The 19,284-nt window shown below is 37.9% G+C and overlaps 1 protein-coding gene across 2 annotated transcripts in view; it reads left to right on the top strand.

Moving 5' to 3' along the window:
* The first annotated feature begins 228 nt into the window (after positions 1-228).
* Ash2l (ASH2 like, histone lysine methyltransferase complex subunit) overlaps positions 229-19,284 on the top strand; it is a 31,063-nt gene continuing 12,007 nt past the window's right edge. Inside the window, exons 1-11 of one of the 2 annotated variants that reach the window (XM_076853881.1) lie at positions 229-421; positions 1,290-1,356; positions 1,557-1,702; positions 5,491-5,579; positions 5,858-5,952; positions 9,624-9,719; positions 10,336-10,431; positions 12,430-12,505; positions 13,234-13,251; positions 15,288-15,381; positions 16,307-16,524. In XM_076853881.1, coding sequence (XP_076709996.1) covers positions 240-421; positions 1,290-1,356; positions 1,557-1,702; positions 5,491-5,579; positions 5,858-5,952; positions 9,624-9,719; positions 10,336-10,431; positions 12,430-12,505; positions 13,234-13,251; positions 15,288-15,381; positions 16,307-16,524 — 1,177 coding nt within the window. In that variant the 5' untranslated portion in view covers positions 229-239. The remainder of the gene's footprint in view (positions 422-1,289; positions 1,357-1,556; positions 1,703-5,490; positions 5,580-5,857; positions 5,953-9,623; positions 9,720-10,335; positions 10,432-12,429; positions 12,506-13,233; positions 13,252-15,287; positions 15,382-16,306; positions 16,525-19,284) is intronic. The other variant, XM_076853882.1, reaches the window with a different exon arrangement.

Genomic DNA, 19,284 nt, shown 5'->3' with positions numbered 1-19,284 from the left:
AATATTATTATAAACCACACTAACGAGCCTCCTCCGCCTTCACTTGGCGCTAACAATGACAACCGCAGGGGCCGCGGCCCCGCCCGCCTGTCCTTAAAGCGGCTAGGTCTGGACTGCATAGTCCTCTGGCAAGTCGTGGACCTCCCAGTGGGCTTTACTACTTGAAGAGTACAGAACCAGGGAGCAGCTCGCGCGATACGGCGGAAGTGTTCTCGCGAGAAGACTGGGAGGCGGCCGTGATGGCGGCGGCGGGAACCGGACCCGGCCCGGGATCGGGTCCCGGCCCTGTAGCGGCAGCAAATGCAATAACGGCAGAAGAGGGAGAAACGAAACCGGTGACAGCGGTAGCAGCCACTCCGGCCGGAGAGGGGACGTCTGCTGCTCCGGCGACTGAGCCTAGTTCTGGAGAGGCTGAAAGCGGGTAAGACGTCTTGCGGCCTGAGGACACAGAATTCTCTCGCAATCCCGCGGCTCCCGGGAACTCTCCTACCCGCGCTCTCAGAACCTGGACCTTGAGGCCAACGGCTCGACTTTCCCTGCCCCCTCTACGAGGGTAATCCCGCCCTCGGCTTGGCGCTTCCCTTCCGAACTCTATTTAAGGCCACGCCCCTTTGCTCACCTTTCTCGTTAGGTAAGAGCCGAGCACCTTGTCCTGTCTTTGGCTCCGTACCCCATAGGAGGCTGTTAGCTCTCTTTTCCTGCAGGAGATCCTCAAATACTCCAGGAAGGAAATCACTTTGCAGTGCCAGACTGGGAAAAGTAACGGTCCTTTCGGCAACAGAGTGGGAGAATTGCATCTCTGTGAATCTCACCTATGACCAGCTCATCCAGACTTGTCTAATTGGGTTGCTCGAGTAGACGTCTTAGTATTCTAAGAACCTTAGTCTGTCTTGACCACATTCTTCCTAGTATCCTAATAGTAATCCTGGGCATCTAGTCCAGATCCAGTTTAGCTGGAAAAACTATAAGAGTGAATAAGTTCAGCTGTATTTTCTTTCATTTTGTAACGGGGATTGAACCCAGAGGCGCTTTAACTGAATCACATCCCCAGCCCTTTTTTTGTATTTTATTTAGAGACGAGGTCTCGCTGAGTTGCTTAGCGCCTCGCTAAGTTGCTGAGGCTGGCTTTGAACTCGCGATCCTTCAGTTTCAGCCTCTAGCCGCTGGGGTTACAGGCGTGCGCCACCGCGCCCAGCTCAGCCATGTTTTGATGATCATCTTTGGGACTTGGCATTGTGAGGTTTGTTTCTCTTGAAAATTCTTACTTGAGTGCGTTCATTATCTTACAGGGATGCAAACTTGGTTGATGTAAGTGGTGGTTTGGAGACAGAATCCTCTAATGGAAAAGATACGCTAGTAAGTATTTCTTTCTGGATGTTTGCGAGGCAAAATAAATTTTGTTTTGTGGTGCTGAGGATTGAACCCAGGGCTTTGTGCTTACAACACAAGTACTGTGCCACTGGACTACATCCACAGCCCCTGTTTTTAAATTTTTAAGTGAACCAAAAATGCAGTCAAGCCAACTTAATTTGATTCTAATTGTTCTGTGTACACAGGAAGGTGCTGGGGATACTTCAGAGGTGATGGATACTCAGGCAGGCTCCGTGGATGAAGAAAACGGCAGACAGTTGGGAGAGGTGGAATTGCAGTGCGGGATATGTACAAAATGGTTCACAGCAGACACCTTTGGCATAGATACTTCGTGAGTACTTTTACTCTTGTAAGAATTTATTTCTAAGGTAAATCTCAACATGTTCAATAGTTGGATAGTTTTTAGGCAAAATAAATGCATATATTTCCTATCTCCTAACCCCTATATAGTGAATAGGATATTGAATAAGGAATTGTTTTAATTCCCTTAGCATATCTTCTACTTATTGAGGGCATGCCAGTGGATTTTGTCTCTTGATTTTGGGCTTACAATTTGATTGAGAAATAAAACTTTGCAGTTGGAAAGTATTATATAAGCAAATATGAGACAGTATCATTTAAGCCTTGTATTGGGTGTTTTGGATTTTTTAGAAAGGATTTGGTGTATATGGTGAATAAAGCCCATTGTGAAAAAATTGAGGAACTAGGAATGTACCTCAGTGGAAGAATGCTTGCTTAAAATGCATAGGACCTTTGTTTGATACCCAGCAAATACACATACACACACACTGAGATGGTCAGTGCTTTTCATGCACAGGACCTTTGTTTGATACCCAGCAAATACACACACACACACACACACACACACAGAGAGAGAGAGAGATGGTCAGTGCTTTTCATGCCTGAGCCAGCCTTTTTACTTCTAACTCATTCCTTTGGGTATCTTGTGCTGTCCCCTCAGCAAAACCTGTTTCTAGACATGCACCTCTTCTAATGAATTAAAATCATATTATGATTGATATAAAAGGGGGAGAATGAAAGGCTTCTTATTTTGGTGACTTGATCAACAGCTAGCAGGTGAGCATTACTGACTCAGTGTTACTGGCTCTCAGTAAAAGTTTTTTTTTTTTTTTGTATTTTGCTGCACTGGGGATTGAACCCAGGGCCTCACACGTGCCAGGCAAGCACCCTGAGTCACTTTCCCCACCCTCAGTAATATTTTTTATGGCCCATATTATTGCTAATAAATTTAAATAATTCTATCTCAAAATAAGAAGGCTACATTTTTCTTTAGTTGATTCCCCTTAAATGTTCTGAAAAATACCTTCTTTTATAATTTATTGTATGCTTGACTGTTAAAAAAGTTAAAGTGAGTTTTAGAAATGCTAATGTACAATTAACATGTGAGTGGTGACCTAAGATAGTGTTTAAAAAAGAAAGAAAAAATACTGAGGGATCTGGAGGAGTTGATCTTAGTTAAAAGATCACTAGGGAAAACACACCCCTTCAGCAAGGCTGGCTAGTTAGAAAGGCCTCAGAGCCTAGTAATGGAAATTTACTGGAGAGATAAGTAGGAGCAAACCAAGAATGAATCAAACCACAATTCAAAGTTCTGGTAACTTTGGAGAGACTACTTTGTACCTGAATTTGAGAAATTACACCTAAAGCCAACTACATGGGATGGATTATCTTTACGCCAGAGAGAATATAAACTAACAGGATATGAAAAAAAAAGCTTCTCTGAAACCTAATTGTTTTTGTTTTAAAATAACTATGTATCTTTAGTGTGAAGCTTTGCCTTCCATAATTGAGTTTATCATAATGCTTAACTGAAGTTCTAGGCCTGTAATCCCAGTGACTCAGGAGGCTAAAGTGGGAGGATCAGAAGTTTGAGATGGCCTGGGCAATTTAGTGAGAATCAGTATCAAAAAATAAAAAGAGGTGGGGACATAGCTCACTGGTAGAGTGCTCTGGTTTTGGTCTTCAATACCAAAAAAAAAAAAAAAAAAAATCTTAAATTTCTTGAGTGGTATCTGGTAAATAGCACATATTTGGGAATCTTCTTTTTTTAGGGGAAACCCTAAGTTAGCTTGAGTTCAAGGTAAATGTGACATTATGTTTCAACTGAAACCATTTTTACTAAAGGTCTTTTGTTCCTTTTACTTTGTAAGACTAAGCTTCTAGGGGCTCTAGATATAGCACAATGGTAGAGTACTTGCATAGCATACCCAAGGCCCTAGGTTTAATTCCTGGTACTGCAAAAACAACCACCCAGCTCTCTCATGCTTTTCCAATCATCCAATACAATTACCACTCACTTCCTTTCTTTAGTGCATCTGTTTCCCCTGTTGTCTCCTATATCTCTGTCATATTCAGTCTTTCCTTCCCATTGTCCCACTGTAATCTCCAAAACCAACATCTCTACCACATTCAGTCTTTCTCCTCCCATTGCCTTCTTATTCTCTGCCTTCAAAGAGGCAGGCCTTTTCCCAGCAAACTCAGCTTTTAGGATTTTTTTTTTTTTTTTTTTTTTTTTTTTTTTTTTTGGTACCTGGGATTAAATCCAGGGGCACTCAATCTCTGAGCCACATCCCCAGCCCTTTTTTATATTTTATTTAGAAACAGGGTCTCACTGAGTTGCTTAGTGCCTCCCTAAATTGCTGAGGTTGGCTTTGAGTTCTGGATCCTCTTGCCTTAGCCTCCAGAGCTGCTGGGATTATGTGTGTGCATTTACATTATAGGTGTGGTATCACTTGGCAAATTTATTTCACTTAACATTCTCCTCAAGTTCCATCTGTTTTTCTGCAAATGATCTAGTTTCTCTCTCTCTCTCTCTCTCTCTCTCTCTCTCTCTCTCTTTCTTTTTCCTTCCTTCCTTCCTTTCTTTTTTAATGTTTAAAATTTTGGGTACTAGTGATTGAACCCAGGGGCACTTGCCCACTGAGACACATGCTCAATCCTTTTTAATTTTTTGAGAAAAGGTCTCAACTAAATTGCTAAAGCTGGTTTTGAATTTATAATCCTCCTACCTCAGCTGCTACCGCTAGGATTACAGGCATGTATCAGTCATGCCCAGCAATTTAGTTTTTATTTATGGCTAAATAAAGCTCCATTATATGCACACACCACATTTTCTTTTTCCATTATCCTTTGATGGACACCTAGGCTGGTTCCAGAGTTTTGTTTTTGAGAATTGCTCATGCCTTTTTTTTTTTTTTTTTTTTTTTAAATCATATCCTGGACACATCCTGTCCTAAACAGACTTCTTTATGCCACTTTGCCCCCTCCTCCTAACTTGAATTTTTTCAACCCTACCTGTAGTTCATCTGTCCAAAAATCACTCATCTTTTCAAATTCAGTTCTTAAACCGTCTTGACAAATTTTTCTAATTCCTAAACCTGAATGTACTACTTGGGTCCTTCGAACTCTTATGGACTATATTATCATTTGTAGAATTCACCTGGTAATTAAGCATATGTTTTGTGATTGTTGTCTGCCTGAATAATCTTTTCATAATTCTGTCTGCCCTTTCCAGTGATGTTATTGACACTTTAAAGAACTGTGTCTTAGACTACTTTGTCTTCTGCAGCTGGTCTGGTGAACTCTTTATGTGCTCAAAAAAAGATATCTAACATGGACAAGATGCCAGTTAGAACTTTTAGGTGCTGCATTGTCCACTGTGGTAGATAATGTTTTATTTATTTTTCTGTGACACAAGAATCCTGATATTTGTAGAAAACACAATCCTCATTTCTTTGTCAATTATTACTTTGCATGTTTTTTTTAATTGCTGTTGTTTGTTTGTTGGGACTGGGGATGTAACCCAGGGACACTTTATCACTGAGGTACTTCCCCAGTCCTTTTTATATTTTTTAAATTTTGAGGCAGGATCTTGCTAAGTGACTGAGGCTGGCCTTGAACTTTTAATCTTTCTGCTCAGCCTTCCAAATTCTGGGAATACAATTGTGCACCACCTCACCTGGCCATTTTTAAGAGCAATTAATATATCAATATTTTTATATAACTGCACCAAGGAGAAATAATTCATATTGATTTACGTCTCATAAAGAAATGTGTGTTCAGAAGTTCACTGATTTGTATAATTTGGCTAATCCACAGATCCTGTCTCCCTTTCATGACCAACTACAGTTTCCATTGCAACGTGTGCCATCATAGTGGAAATACTTATTTCCTCCGGAAGCAAGCAAGTAAGAACAACTCTGGAGTATTTCAAAATGACTGTTCACTGTAAAAGAAAAGGGATCTGGGCTTAGCAGACTCAGAAGACCTTTACATCATAGCTGGTAGAATCCAGTTGCGGTATAGGTCTGAATAATTGCTGTCACCCATTTTAGATCAAATAATAACTCTGCTTTTTAAAGCTGCTCTAACTCTAATTGTATCTTGTGAACCATTTTGTTGAGTATTCCCTTGGTGACAGAAATGTAATTTTATAGATAGCTTTTTTCCTTTTTGTTTCTTATAGATTTAAAGGAAATGTGCCTTAGTGCTTTGGCCAACCTAACATGGCAGTCTCGAACACAGGATGAACATCCAAAAACAATGTTCTCCAAAGATAAGGTAGAAATGGATTAACATAATTGCAATTATGCCATAGACTCAGATGGGACTTCTAATACTCTTTAACAACAAGTACTTTCTAGCCAGTTTTTATGAGTAAGACTATATAAATTCAGTTGTTACCTTGTTTTTTGTTTTATATCATTTACTGATTTCCTAGTATATGCTATGTGGCTTGACTATTAGTATTGTGAATACTTAAATACTTTTGGTTGCCTTATAGAAACAAACTGCTGCCTATTCCATAATAATCAGGTCTGAGGTAAATCTTCTCTGCCTAATTTGGCTTTTGTGGGGATTTTTGATACTGGAGATTGAACTCGGGGACATTAACCTTGTTAATATTTTGCCACATTGCTTTTTCTCTATATATCTATATTTTCCCCCTAAGCTATATGAGGCAAAATTATAGCTATTGTGCTTGACCCAGTATTCTGTTGTAAAAGTACATTATAGTGATCATAGTAAAAAAAAATAATGTTGATGATGCAGTAATATTATCTAATCTTATTCATGTTTTTCAACATTATTGTTTTCTTAATATTCCTCTTTGTTTCCTCTCTTCAGGGATCTCACCTTCCATTTAGTTATAATTATTTTTTATCTTTAATCTAAGAATAGATCCTTTACCAGTTTATTTAATTTTTGACAGACAATGGGGAGGTATCTGCTCTGACATTTAAAATTTTGAAGGGTCTAGATAATTATCTGGTATGATAATCCTCAGTCTACATTTATCTGATATTTCCTCATGGTTGGCTTCAGGTTATTTTTATTTATTTATTTATTTATTTATTTATTTTGGTGCCAGGGATTGAACTCAGGAGCACTCAACCACTGAGCCACAACCCCAGCCCAGTTTTGTATTTTTAATAAAGACAGTGTTTCACTGAGTTGTTTAGCGCCTTGCTTTTGCTGAGGCTGGCTTTGAACTCACAATCCTCCTGTCTCAGCCTCCTGAGCTGCTAGCATTATTGACGTGTGCCACCAGTGGCCCGCCAGGTTAAATATTTTAGACCAGAATGTTACAGAGGAAGTGTGTTTTTCAGTATATCAAATCAGGAGGTGATTATGTGAATGTCTCTATATTATTGTTGCTTAATATCCTTCACAGTTTCCTCTATCCAGGATCCAATTAAGATCACACCTTGGGGCTGGGGATATGGCTCAAGTAGTACTCTCCTGGCATGAGTGAGGCACTGGGTTCGATCTTCAGCACCACATAAAAATAACATAAAGATATTCTGTCCACCTAAGGCTAAAAAATAAATTAAAAAATAAAAAAGATTACACCTTATATTTATTTGTAATATGTTTGTCTTTTATCTAAAACAAGTTCTTTACCCATTTATTTTACTTTTGATGAACAATGAAAAGTGTCAACTTTGACATTTAAAATTTTGAAGCATCTAGACAATTGTTTGTGGCGATGCTTGTGTAAACAAATATAGTGATCATAGTAAAAAAAAGATATATATATATATCATATATAACTATGTTGCCAGTTATATAGAAGTATAGCACAGTTATGTACAGTACATAATACTTGATAATAAATCATAGTTACTGATTTATGTATTTATAATAGTTTTTATCATAATTTATCTTAATTCATTGATTTATTATGATTGAACCCAGGGGTGCACTACCCATGAGCTACATCCCGAACCCTTTTTGATATCAGGTTTTGCTACATTGTCAAGTTTGGCCTTGAACTTGCAATCCTCTTTGCTCAGCTTTCCAAGTAGCTGAGATTATAGCCACCATGCCCAGATTTTATCATTATTTTAGAGTATACCTCTACTTTGGGATGGAGATGTAGCTCAAGTAGAGAGCGCTTGCCTAACATGCACAAAGTCCTGGGTTTAATCCCTAGGTACTGCCCCCGGCCTCCTCAAAAAGTGGATTGTAAAACAGTATGTTGTGTTAAACTGACAGCAGCCTCATGCTTCTGATGCCTACCTAGCCCATTAATTGCATCGTTTTCTCTTATGCTTGACTTAATCTTGTATTGTTTTGTTCATGGCACAATTGTTAGGAACAATAACACAGGACTGTATTGTAGTCTGTTATTAGATTTCTTATACATTATCCCAGATTTGATCAATGTAGCTTTATCACACTGACTACTGAAACTTTGACATATCCCCATCAGATTGGTTGGTCGGTTGGTTGGTTTGTTTGTTTCTTTTTCTTTCTACAAGGGATTGAACCCAGGGGTACTTAATAGTCCCAGACCTTTTTTTTTTTTTTTTTAATTTTGTGATAGTCAAGCTAAATTGTTGAGGGTGGCTTTGAACTTGTGATTCTTCAGCCTCATCCTCCCAGGCCACTGGGATTATAGGTGCTAAGGATTGAACCCAGTGCCTCACACATGCTAGGCAAGTGCTCTACCACTGAGCCTCAAACCCAGCCCCTCCTAATCAACTTTTGAACTCTTACATTTGGGAGCAATATATATACTATTTCAGGCTTCCCTTGGACTTTCTCTGATTCAGCCTTTGAAGATATGTTTTCAAAGTATGAGACTTTGAAGGTACTCTAATATGGGGAAAATTTGATAGCAGATTAAGGTCAGATGTTGTTTGGCACCACATAAGTAAGATCACATTTAGCAGCTGAGAAAATCAAATCTAGAACTGGGTGTGATTGCGCATTCCTGTAACCCAGAGACTCTGGGGACTGAAGCAAGAGGATTGCAAGTTCAAGGCCAGCCTTGGCAATTTAGCAAGACCCTAAGCAACTTGGTGAGACCCTGTCTCAATAAAATAAGAGAGGCTGGAGATGTAGTTTAGTGATGGATCACCTGATCCATCTTGTAATTGTAATTGAACTGAGTTCAATCGTTAGTACCACAAAGAATAAGAGAATCAGATCTTTAATACTGTACTTTTACTAGGGATGGAAAGGAGGGAGGCCTGATTGGTGTGAAGTTTCTGAAATTTAAAATTTTATTTGGTGACTTTAGATGTGGGGGTTGTGAAAGAAGAGACAAGGATATCTTTAGGGTGTCAAAGTTTTTTTCTGAGTTATCTATGATAGGTATTAAGAGCAAAGATAGATTCTGCTTTGCATATTTGTGAGGTAATATACAGAGTTGCATATTTTAGTTCCAAAAAGTTTTGATGTCCAGAAGATGTCACAAGAAAGTAGAAGAAATAGGAGCTCAAGCTGGGTGGGAGGGTGCACACCTATAATCCCAGTGACTCGGGAGGCTGAGATAGTAGAATTATGAGTTCAAAGCCAGCCTCAGCAATTTAGCAAGGTTCTGAGCAACTTGGGGAGACCCTATCTCAAAATATAAAAGGGGCTGGGTTTGTGGCTCAATGGTTAAGCACCCATGGGCTCAATCCCAGTACCAAATAAATAAGAGCTCAGGAGATAATAATTTGAGAGGCATTTTCCTTTTGATAATCAAGGTAATATGACAGAATTTTCCCCTCCAACTGGATTGTAAGCCTTAATAACTAAAATTTGTGTATACTTGTTTGAAATTTCATAATCTATACCTTGTTTCCAAGCAATTAAATACTTGTTCGCTGATTAAAAAGTTGAACATGAATGTTTCTTTTGATTCTAAGAAGGTCTTGAAAATGCTGTTTTCTCTGTTTTGTGAACATAACTTTGAAAGCAATTATAAAAGTCTTAATATATTTTATTTTAAAAATTAGGATATTATACCATTTATTGATAAATATTGGGAGTGCATGACGACCAGACAGAGACCTGGGAAAATGACTTGGCCAAATAACATTGTCAAAACAATGGTAAGTAGACTAAAGTTGATTAGACTTGACATTTAGAAAACCACTGTTCTTTGTAACAAATTCTGTTCAGTCTCATTGTGAAATAATGTGATTACTAAGAAAATGTGAGTAATTTTATATTAAATTTTTGAAATTATGAGATGCAGGTAATTGTAAATTTTAGTTTTTTCATGTAAACTTTGTGAGTTGCCTGTTTTGTCTTAAGTGAATATCATTCATATCGACAATAGTTTCATATACTGAGACCTTTTGTTCACTGTATTTTTATAAATAACTTTATATTAAAATCGGAGACCATTTTTGTTCTTTGATTTGAAACAAAACAAAAAACTTTGTTCTAAACATTGTCCTTAGAATTAAAGAGAACTCCTGGGGAGAAATCAGTAGCAAGCTGTTGATAGTGCTCATCCCTGGGGAGTGGAAGGAAGATTGGCTCTCTTTAAGTTTCTCTTTTGTTTGAATTTTTTGATGGTCATGTATTTTCTAATGAGAGGGAAAAACAATATTATCTTTTGGAACTATACCTATTTTCTTTTGGAGTTGGTGATTGATCACCTCTGCCATACTTTAAGTATAAAGTTTCCATTAATAATACTACTGTCCTGTTTTCTTTTAGAGTAAAGAAAGAGATGTATTCTTGGTGAAAGAACACCCTGATCCAGGAAGTAAAGACCCTGAAGAAGATTACCCCAAATTTGGACTTTTGGATCAGGTACATTAATATGCTTCTTGGGGCTGGGGAAGTGGCTCCACGGTAGAGCACTTGCCTCTCACGAATGAGACCCTGGGTTCATCCTCAGCACCACATAAAAATAAAAAAACAAAATGAAGATATTGTGCCCATGTATAACTAAAAAATATTTTTAAAAAATATGCTTCTTATTCTCTTTTTAATTTTAAGCCACATAGGTAGGGAATCAGATTTTGTTTATTTATTTGCCACATAACATTGCCAGTATATGCCTATAACATGTGGACTCCAAATTAATGGGATTTTGTGTGTGTGTATGTGTGGCACTAGGGATTGTACCCAGGGGTGCTCTACTACAGAACTATAACCACCACCCATTTTGTTGTTTTTTTTTTTGTTTTTTTTTTCCCTGGGAGTACCAGGGATTGAACTCAGGGGCACTCAACAACTGAGCCACATCTCCAGCCCTATTTTGTATTTTATTTAGAGATAGGATGTAACTGAGTTGCTCGCTAAATTACTGAGGCTGGCTTTGAACTCCTGATCCTCCTGCCTCAGCCTCCCAAGTTTTGGGGATTACAGGCATGCGCTACTGCTTCCAGCCAAATAAACATTGTTGATACATCTTTTTCTTCTTTTGGTACTGGGGATTGAATTCAGAGGCACTCAACAACAACTGAGCCACATCCCCAGCCTTCTTTTGTATATTATTTTGAGACAGGGTCTCACTGAGTTGCTTAGCGCTGCGCCCATTGCTGCTCAGCCTCCTGAGCCACTGGGATTACAGGCATGTGCCATCACATGCAGCATCATTTTTCTTTTTTAATGTTTTGATTTCTTCACATGTATTGCATAAATGCATGGTTCCAAATTATTTCTGTTCTTCCTGCTATCTGAGATTTTGCTCTTGAAAACAACGCTGTAAAGAAAAAATTATTGTGAAAAAGAATTTGTATTGTTTGTTTAGCATAGCAGTAAAAAGAGAATTTTTTTTTTTTTTTTAGAAAGAGAGAGAGAGAGAATTTTAATATTTATTTTTTAGTATTTGGCAGACACAACATCTTTTTTTGTATGTGGTTCTGAGGATCGAACCCGGGCCGCACGCGAGCGCGCTACTGCTTGAGCCACATCCCCAGCCCTAAAAAGAGAATTTTAACTCTTTGTTCAATGGCAGAGATCACATGTGGCAACTAAGTAAGTCAGATCTTGGGGCTGTACTTTCAAGTGTCTGATTTGAAGTGGGATTTTGCTATGTAGCCCAGGTTGGCCTGGCACTCATGGGCTCAGGTAATCCTTCTACCTCAATTTTCTTAGTAGCTGTAACCAAAGACTTATTTGCTATCTTTGAAAGTTTGAGTTTTCACATAAATTCAGGTTTTGTCTCTTGTAAAATGAGATCTGAGCATACTAGGCCTGATTTCAATCTGAGTCAATTGGAGGCTTTCCAATTTGCCATGTACCCTCTACCTCTACTCCAGTTGATTGGTTAATTGCCATTCATCACCATTCCTTTTTTTTTTTTTTGCGGGGTGAGGGGGTGAACCCAGGGGTGCTTTAGTACTGAGCTATATCTCTAGTCCTTTTTTTTTTTTTTTTTTTTTTTTTTTTTTTTTTAAAGAGAGAGAATTTTTTAATATTTATGTTTTTTAATTTTCGGCGGACACAGCATCTTTTGTTTGTATGTGGTGCTAAGGATCGAACCCGGGCCGCACGCATGCCAGGCGAGTGCGCTACCGCTTGAGCCACATCCCCAGCCCTCTAGTCCTTTTTTATTTTTCATTTTGTGACAGGATCTCAATAAACTGCTGAGGCTGCCCTCAAACTTGACAATCCTCCTGCCCCATCCTCCCAAGTTGCTGGAATTACAGGCATGTGTGCCACCATGCCTGGCCCCTCCTTTTTCTTTTTATTCTCTTTTTTGTTGTTCTGGAAATTGAACCCAGAGTCTAGCATATGCTAGGCAGGTGCTCTACTACTGAATGTAGCCTCCTTTTTTAATTTAGATATTTTTCCTTTCAGGATCTTAGTAACATTGGTCCTGCTTATGACAACCAGAAACAAAGTAGTACTGTGTCTACCAGTGGGAATCTAAATGGTAAGTGTTTAAATGTCTTACTGTTGAAATATTTTTAAGCTGTTGAATCTACATGTGTCTAGAGTTGGGCATTCTTTGGGTTTTCTCTTAACCTGTGTATTTACTAAGACCCTTAAAATCTAAAACTCAATTTTTAGGAGCTAGACAAGAATTTTGCAAATAGTAATAGAGGAGAACTTTTTTCAATTTACCTCAGTTTGATCTTATGTGAAGCAAATTTAGTATACAACAAAGTACAATTTAAAGGTCAGATTTACTGTATTTTTAGTAGACTTCCCATCTGTATCTTCATAACTAACACTTAATTTAGAAGGATTCAGTTGCTCTCCACCCTTTTTTCCGCAATTTAGCTATTACTTAACAAGCTTCCTGTGTCAGTCTTCTAATTTTTCTTGCCTGAAACATCAACATATTCATATATCAATGCTAATGTATGGATCACCTGCTTCAGCATGGTTTTTTTGTTTGGTAACCCATCTAATGGGAAATGCTGTTTATTACTAATGGTATTTATGAGAATTAGGGTGGCTGGAAAGTAGCTAGACTATTCTCTGACACATGGTGTCATAACTTGTCTTCTGGAATGGGAAATCTTAAATATTTAGTCCTTTCTGCAATTATTAGATGGGTTGGAAATATCTAGGCGTGTTGTTTATCTTTTTACACCATGTTTTCCTGTTTACTTGTTAAAATTTGACAAATACATGGTGCCACTTCTGTTCTTACAGGTGGAGCCACTTTTGGAGGTGAATTCCTCCTCTGTCTTCTTTCAGCCTCTCAGACTTAAGTATTTTGTGGTTTGGAAAATGCTTTTTGCTGAGTTGTGGTAGAAGCTAAAACTAAATAATTTTAAAGCATTGTGAAAGTGGTGGCAATAGCACTTTAATATGAAATAGTAGTTCCAGTTTAATGTTAGTAATTAAAAGCTTGTATGCTGTCATATTCTGCATAACATGGCCAGAAGTTCCCTTAGTATTACACTTTTTGTTCAGAATAGATCTAAAACTTCTTTCTTAAAATAATTGAAATGGGCTGGGCGTGGTGATGCACACCTATAATCCCAGAGGCTCAGGAGGCTGAGGCAGGAGAATATGAGTTCAAAGCCAGCTTCAGCAAAAGTGAGGTGCTAACAACTCAGTGAGACTTTGTTATTTGTTTATATGTGGTGCTGAGAATCGAACCCAGTGCCTCACACGTGCTAGGCAAGCACTCTGCCACTGATACCCAGCCCCAGTTCTGGAAATGACTATTTTAAAAACTTAAACCAGGTGTTGTGGTGTATGTTGGTAATCCCAGCTACATGGCAGACTGAGGCAAGAAGATCACAAGCTCAAAGCTAACCTGGGCAACTTAGACCCTGTCTCAAAATAAAAATTTAAAGGAAAAGGGCTAGGGATGTAGCTCAGTGGTCCAGCACTTGCCTAGCATACATGAGGCCCTGGGTTCACTCCCTAGTACTAGGAGGAGGGGAAAAAACCTTAATGGCTTTTTTGATTGATGATAATGACATTATAACAGTTTAACATTTAACCTTTTATGAGAAATAGGAATAACATCTACTTTGTTCATAAAAGGAAATTCTGCATTAAGTCTGGTCCTGTGTATGTAGAATATGACCTACCCTCAATGTCTTGATTCTTTTTATTGCAGCAGAACTGCTGATAATTTCCAAGCTTGCCCCAAATTTACATATAGTACTCTATGCAGTTGTTTACGTAAAGGTGTTTTCCTGCAGTTCAAGGACATTTTTTGCAAGAGGGAACAAACTAATTGAGAGGAATAATAGAACTGGACAAAAATTACAGAACTGGACAAAATTCCAAAGTACCTGTTTCAGAAATACACAAGGTAATATTCCTTGTGCCCTCAGTATAGAGCTGAATTTTTTGTTTAAAATATATAAATTTATCAGAGCTGGTGGTGTGGCCCAGTGGTAGAGCCCTCACTAGATTCACTGTTTTTAATCCCCAATACCACCAAAACAAAACAAAACCATATGTGTGTGTATATATGTATAAAGTAAATTAAATTATCTGTTAATATTATTTGCCCATAACTTCACAAGCCAGAGTTGTTTAGCTTGAATTTTATCCATGTACTTGTGCAATCTGAAACATTGACAAATGAGTATGCAACTAAAAATTGCCTACTGAATTTAAAGCCTCCGTATTGTGTCATATACAATCATAATAATGTCTAGCAGCACTGGAGAGAAACACCTTTTTAGTACTTCTGTTTCTGTTTTCCATGTTTGATGTACTTTTGTTTTCTTAGATATTCAAGTTAAGTGCTTTAGCAAATATTGTGCTTCTATTATGTTTATGAAATATATTGTACAGTTCAAGCAAGTGAACATTGACCTAAAGTGAGGACATTTTCGTTATAGATATTTGTATTGATTTGGGAGGGGGGAGGGAAACATCTACGCAATTGTTTTCAATCTTTTTAGCCGTAGGTGCTTGGAATCTGAATGAGTGTAAATACATTTGTGTTACATCCTCAAAGTATACTAGTATTTTCAGTTTTTTAAGAAAGGAAGATAGAAGATGTAACACAGGTATCATTAGTGCTAGGTTCATTTGAGATTACTGACAAAACCCAGTGTTCTGGGCTGTGAGACACCTCAGCAGATTGTTTCAGAAGGAGTGTGAAAGCCAATATGCTTTCAGGAAGGAAATCCTCCTGTGGTGTTACACAAATGCACATTGGGTGTGTCAGTCCCTATCCACGTTGCTACTTCCATTGCAGCTCTGTTGAAAGTGATCTTGCCTTCTATTCAAAGGGGGAATTGCAGCAGGAAGCAGTGGAAAAGGAAGAGGAGCTAAGCGCAAACAGCAGGATGGAGGGACTACAGGGACTACCAAGAAGGCCCGGAGGTGGGGAGATCACTGCCCCACCCACCACCTTTTGAATATTTGATGCTGGCAGAGTCCACCATAGGAAACCGTATTTTCCATTGCTCAAGTGTCTAATGCTGAAAATCTGTCCTTTTTTTAAAGCCTTGAATACTTTGGAAGGGCAAAAATAATCCCAGACTAGGTATGCTATTTTATGAACTTGTTACTACAGAAAGGGAACCCAGGCAGCATCTTCTGGTGATAAGCCTGGGAAATCACATTCCCTTATAGCACCTTGAGAAAGCTTGGATGGAGGAGAGGGAATGAAAACAACTAAATGCAAACTCCTTAACTTTGTGCCTCTTTCCTCTCATATCTCTTCCCTTCCCTTTGTCTAATGTTGAAGCAGTAGAATCCAGATCACTTCTTATTTAGACTAGCAATAGATAATAAGTGCTCATATCTGAGCTTCTGTTCATTCGTTTGTAATAATAACTGAAGGAACCCACACTAAATCACTCCCCCTTTCTCCCCTAATAATATGTACTGGCCAAATTTTGTAAACAACAAAGAGTTTATGGTTAAGAATCACCAGGAGTGGTCAGTCCCTGACAAATCACTTGCCATTCCCTATAGACTATAAGTAATGTGACCAAAACCATTTTGCCAAATAAAGCTAATCCCTTTAATTTCCCTATTTTGCCTCCAGAGGGCAGGATGGTCTGAGTTATGAAAATTAATTTTGATTCGTGTGTTCCAGCTGAGATCTAAAAAAATCAGAGGCCTTTATTACAGAGTAGAATGCTGTTGAACTACAGCAGTTTTACTTTCTTTTTCTTTTTTGATACGGTGTGTAACTATGTTGCCCAGGCTGGTATGGAACTTTTCAGTTCTCCTACCTCAGCCTCACAAGTACCTGAGATTACAGGCATGTGACATCAAATTTTATTTTTCCTTTCTGCAGTGACCCTTTGTTTTCTGCTCAGCGTCTTCCCCCTCATGGCTACCCTCTGGAGCACCCCTTCAACAAAGATGGCTATCGGTATATTCTAGCTGAGCCTGATCCCCATGCTCCTGATCCTGAGAAACTTGAACTTGACTGCTGGGCAGGAAAACCTATTCCTGGAGATCTTTACAGAGCCTGCTTGTATGAACGGGTTTTGTTAGCCCTACATGATCGAGGTATGTAAGGTATTAATGATCATATAAACTCAGGGCTGCTATAAACTGCTGTCACCTGCTTTGCCCAGTCTAGGATTAAATACACATCTCAGTACCAGTACCTACCCCTCATCTTTAACTAGACTTAGCCAGGATGTACAGGAATAATTTCCATCTCTGTCCTTTTCTTTCTTTCTTTCTTTTTTTAAATAAGTTCTAGCCTTTTTATACATCTTTTTTAAAAAAATTATTTTTTAACTGATTTTTAAACTTAAAGTTGCAAAAAAATGTTACAGAGAATTTCTCTTTCAACTATCTCCTAATGGTAACATTCAATCCTAGCATAGTTAATCAACATAGGAAATTAACATTTGTAAATACTACACATTGATCTTCCCTTATCCAGAAACCCCAAATTCTCTGAAATCTGAAACCTTTTGATTGCCAACATGAAGCTCAAAAAGTTTTGGATTTCAGGGACTAGGGATGTAGCTCACTTGGTAGAGTGCCTACCTTGTATGCACAAGGCCCTGGGTTTAATCCCCAGCACTACCGCATACCAAAAAAAAAAAGTTTTGGATTTTAGATTTAGGATTTTGTATTACAGATGCCCAACCAAATAAAGTCCTTGCAAATATTCTCAAATCTGAAAATCTCCCAAATCTGAAACAATTCTGGTCCCAGGCATTTTAGATGATAAGAGATTCTTAGCCTAATTAACCAAATTAAAGACCTTATTTAAGTTTTACCAGTTTTTCCACTAATGTCTTTTGCTTACATTTCATGACCATGATACTTTTTATTGGTGATTTTATCAAGTGTTCCTCAATGATGGTTTGTCTGATGTTTTCTCATGATGAGACTAAGGTTATGCAATTTGAGGAAGAATAAAGAAATTATTACTGTTCATTGCATTATCTCATGTGGTTCATGATGTTGATTTTTTTTATTGATTATATTGACTATGGTGATTTACTTAAGATAATTCTGTTGGCTTCTCAACTGTAAATTTACTGTCTTTCCTTTTATTATTAATAAATACCTTGGGGGAAATTTGAGACTGTGCAAATATCCTATTTCTCCATAAAGTTTTCTTCACTAATTTAATACTTTTCCGTGGATCTTGTCTGTAATAATTATTTCTGTGGATACCTGCCATATGATTTTCTGTTTCTTCTTTTCCTTCTTCATTTTATTTATTTAATTGGTTATATTAGGATGTACTCAGATATTTTATTGTGTGGGGTATAATCCAATACTTTGATTATTTTGTTGCTTACATTATCCAGCTTAGTTTCTTCAGGTTGATTCTTGTGTTCTTTTTTTCAGTACCAGGGAGTTTTTAGAACCCAGTGGTACTTAACCAGTGAGCCATATCCCCAGCCCTTTTTTATATTTTATTTAGAGACAATATTGCTGAATTGCTTTAGGACCTCACTAAATTGCTGAGGCTGGCTTTGAACTCGTGATCTTCTTGCCTCATCCTCTACTGCTGGGATTATAGGCATGAGCCACCAACATTCAGCTTCTTGTGTTCTTTAGATAAGCTTTTTTGTTGTTGTTGTTGTTGTTTTTAAGTACTTGCTTACTTTCTGACTTCACAATATTTTCCTGACTAATCTGTGTTTTCTATTCCCAGGCCTAGTAATCACTACTTCTTCATGGAGCCTTGTTTTCTTTTTTCTTTAAAAAAAAAAAATATATTTTTTAGTATAGGTGGACACAATACCTTTATTTTATTTTTATGTGGTGCTGAGAATCGAACCCAGTGCCTCACACATGTTAGGCAAACGCACTTCCTCTGAGCCACAACCCCAGCCCAGAGCCTTGTTTTCTTTAATTGGAAACAACATTTACAAATTAATATCTCGGTGTTAGCTATTATCTTCATCTGTTTTATTTTGCTGTAACAAATACCTGAGCATGCTCACTATTATTGGGTGTTGATGCTTCTAGACACCCTCAGTGGTCAGAATTGAGAAATAATGTGTATGAATACTTACCTGCACATAACAAATGGCTGTAATGAATTTATATTGATGCTTGAAATTTCAGTCAAACAACAGAGGAGGGTCATTCCAGCCTTTCCCCTTCAGTTGTTGGTAACTTATTTCTCTAACAATAGAAAACTGACTTAGATGAATAGTTATAGGTAATTACCTATATTATTTCTACTATACATACGAATAGTTTCAGAAAATACAAGATTAAACAGGAACATCTTATGATGTTGGAAAATAAGGAAGTACTTAAAAAAAAAAAAAAAACAAACTTGTCTGATGTGTTGGTACATGTTTGTAAATCCAGCTACTAGGAAGGATAAGGCAAGAGGACCCCAAGTTCAAGGCCAACCTGGGCAACCCAACAAAACCCTTTATCAAAATAAAATTTTTTTCTCTCTTTTTAAAGAGAGGGGTGAGAGAGACAGAGAGGGAGACAGACAGAGAGAATTTTTTAATATTTATTTTTTAGTTTTTGGCGGATATAACATCTTTGTTTATATGTGGTGCTGAGGATCAAACCCGGGCCGCACGCATGCCAGGTGAGCGCGCCACTGCTTGAGCCACATCCCCAGCTCAAATAAAATTTTTAAAAGGGCTGAGACTGTAGCTCCATGAAAGAGTGCTTGCCTAGCATGCCTGAGGCCCTGGCATCAATCACCAGTAATGCAAAAAAAAAAAAAAAAAGAGAGAGAGAGAGAGAAAGAAAGTTTTATTGATTTGCATTCCCACCAGCCATGTAGAGAAAGACTTTATTTCCTTATAACCTTTTTTTGTTTTT

The sequence above is a fragment of the Callospermophilus lateralis genome, chromosome 4 (assembly GCF_048772815.1).
Source record: "Callospermophilus lateralis isolate mCalLat2 chromosome 4, mCalLat2.hap1, whole genome shotgun sequence".
NCBI lineage: Eukaryota > Metazoa > Chordata > Mammalia > Rodentia > Sciuridae > Callospermophilus > Callospermophilus lateralis.
The sequence above is the reverse complement of the archived record's forward strand: the minus strand, read 5'-3'. Positions and strand labels throughout refer to the sequence as shown.